This window comes from Eimeria mitis, genomic scaffold (assembly GCF_000499745.2).
Source record: "Eimeria mitis Houghton genomic scaffold, Emh_scaff2784, whole genome shotgun sequence".
Classification (NCBI taxonomy): Eukaryota; Apicomplexa; class Conoidasida; order Eucoccidiorida; family Eimeriidae; genus Eimeria; species Eimeria mitis.
The window spans coordinates 6,159-7,761 of record NW_013571123.1 but is presented as its reverse complement, the minus strand read 5'-3'; the positions used below and the strand labels follow the sequence as shown (position 1 = coordinate 7,761).

Sequence of the window (1,603 nt, the reverse complement as noted above, 5' to 3'; positions counted from 1 at the left end):
TTTTTATTTATTTATTTATATTTATTTCTTTTTTCCCTCAATATTATTATTTTGTTTGCTGCAGCGCATGCACAAATCCGTTTGGGGCTTTAAGCGAACCCCTTGCTGCTGCTGCTGCTGCTGCAGCTGCTGCTGCAGCTGCTGCTGCAGCTGCTGCAGCTGCTGCTGCAGCTACTGCAGCTGCTGCGGCAGCAGCAGCAGCGAAGTACTCCAGGCATATTTGCTCAAGCAGCAAGAGGTCAGGCGCCTTCTGCTGCTGCTGCTGCTACTGCTGCTGCTGCTGCTGCTGCTGCTGCTTCTGCTGCAGTTGTTTCTGCTGCAGTTGTTTCTGCTGCAGCTGCTTCTGCTGCAGCTGCTTCTGCTGCAGCTGCTTTTGCTGCTTCTGCTGCAGCTGCTTCTGCTGCAGCTGCTTCTGCTGCTTCTGCTGCTTCTGCTGCAGCTGCTTTTGCTGCTTCTGCTGCGGCTGCTTCTGCTGCTGCTGCTGCTCCTGCTGCAGCAGCTGCCCCTGCTGCAGCTGCTGCCCCTGCTGTTGTTCCTGTTTCTGCTGCAGCTGCTTCTGCTGCAGCTGCTGCTCCTGCTGCAGCTGCTGCTCCTGCTGTAGCTGCTGCGCCTGCTGCAGCTGCTGCTCCTGTTTCTGCTGTTTCTGCTGCAGCTGCTTGTGCTGCAGCTGCTGCTCCTGCTGCAGCTGCTGCTCCTGCTGCAGCAGCTGCTCCTGTTTCTGCTGCAGCTGTTTCTGCTGCTGCCCCTGCTGCTGCTGCAGCTGCTGCTCCTGCTATAGCTGCTGCTCTTGCTGCAGCTGCTTCCCCTGTTTCTGCTGCAGCTGCTGCTCCTGCTGCAGCAGCTGCTCTTGTTTCTGCTGCTGCTCCTGCTGCAGCAGCTGGTCCTGTTTCTGCTGCTGCTGCTGCTCCTGCTGCAGCAGCTGCTCCTGTTTCTGCTGCTGCTGCTGCTCCTGCTGCAGCAGCTGCCCCTGTTTCTGTTGCTGCTGCTGCTCCTGCTGCAGCAGCTGCTCCTGTTTCTGCTGCTGCTGCTGCTGCTGCTCCTGCTGCAGCAGCTGCTCCTGTTCCTGCTGCAGCTGTTTCTGCTGCATCACCTGTTGCTGCTGCTGTAGCTGCATCTGCGGGTGCAAGAATATCCCAGCAGCAGCACCTGCTGCTGCTGCTGCTGCTGCTGCAGCAGCTGCTGCTGCAGCTGCTGCTGCATCATCACCATAATCATCAGCAAGTATATTTATAATATATATTAATATAAACATAAACATAAACATAAATATAAATATAAATATAAATATAAATATAAATATAAATATAAAATTATTTATTTCGTGAGTGTATGTGAGCCATAGGGCTGCTGTCCCTCTGGCGGTAAAGGAAAGAAAGGAGGCAGCGGGAACATAGAAGCAGCAGCAGCAGCAGCAGCAGCAGCAGCAGCAGCAGACTGCGGAGCCAAAGGAACAAAAAAAGGAGACAAACCATACCTATACATATCACCATACCCCCCATCATACAACACCCCATCAGGTGACCCTCTCCGCGTTGGTGGGGGCCCCCCAGGAGCAAGGGGGCCCCCGGGTAGAGGTGGGGGCCCCCCGAGGGGCCCCCCGGCC

General features: G+C 55.2%; 1 protein-coding gene across 1 annotated transcript in view; it reads right to left on the bottom strand.

Moving 5' to 3' along the window:
* Nucleotides 1-239: 239 nt before the first annotated feature.
* Nucleotides 240-1,603, bottom strand: part of EMH_0058670 (uncharacterized protein) — a gene marked incomplete at both ends in the record, with an annotated part of 2,886 nt that continues 1,522 nt past the window's right edge. Inside the window, one exon of the mRNA XM_013497594.1 lies at nt 240-1,114. Within this exon, the coding sequence (XP_013353048.1) occupies nt 240-1,114 (875 nt within the window). The remainder of the gene's footprint in view (nt 1,115-1,603) is intronic.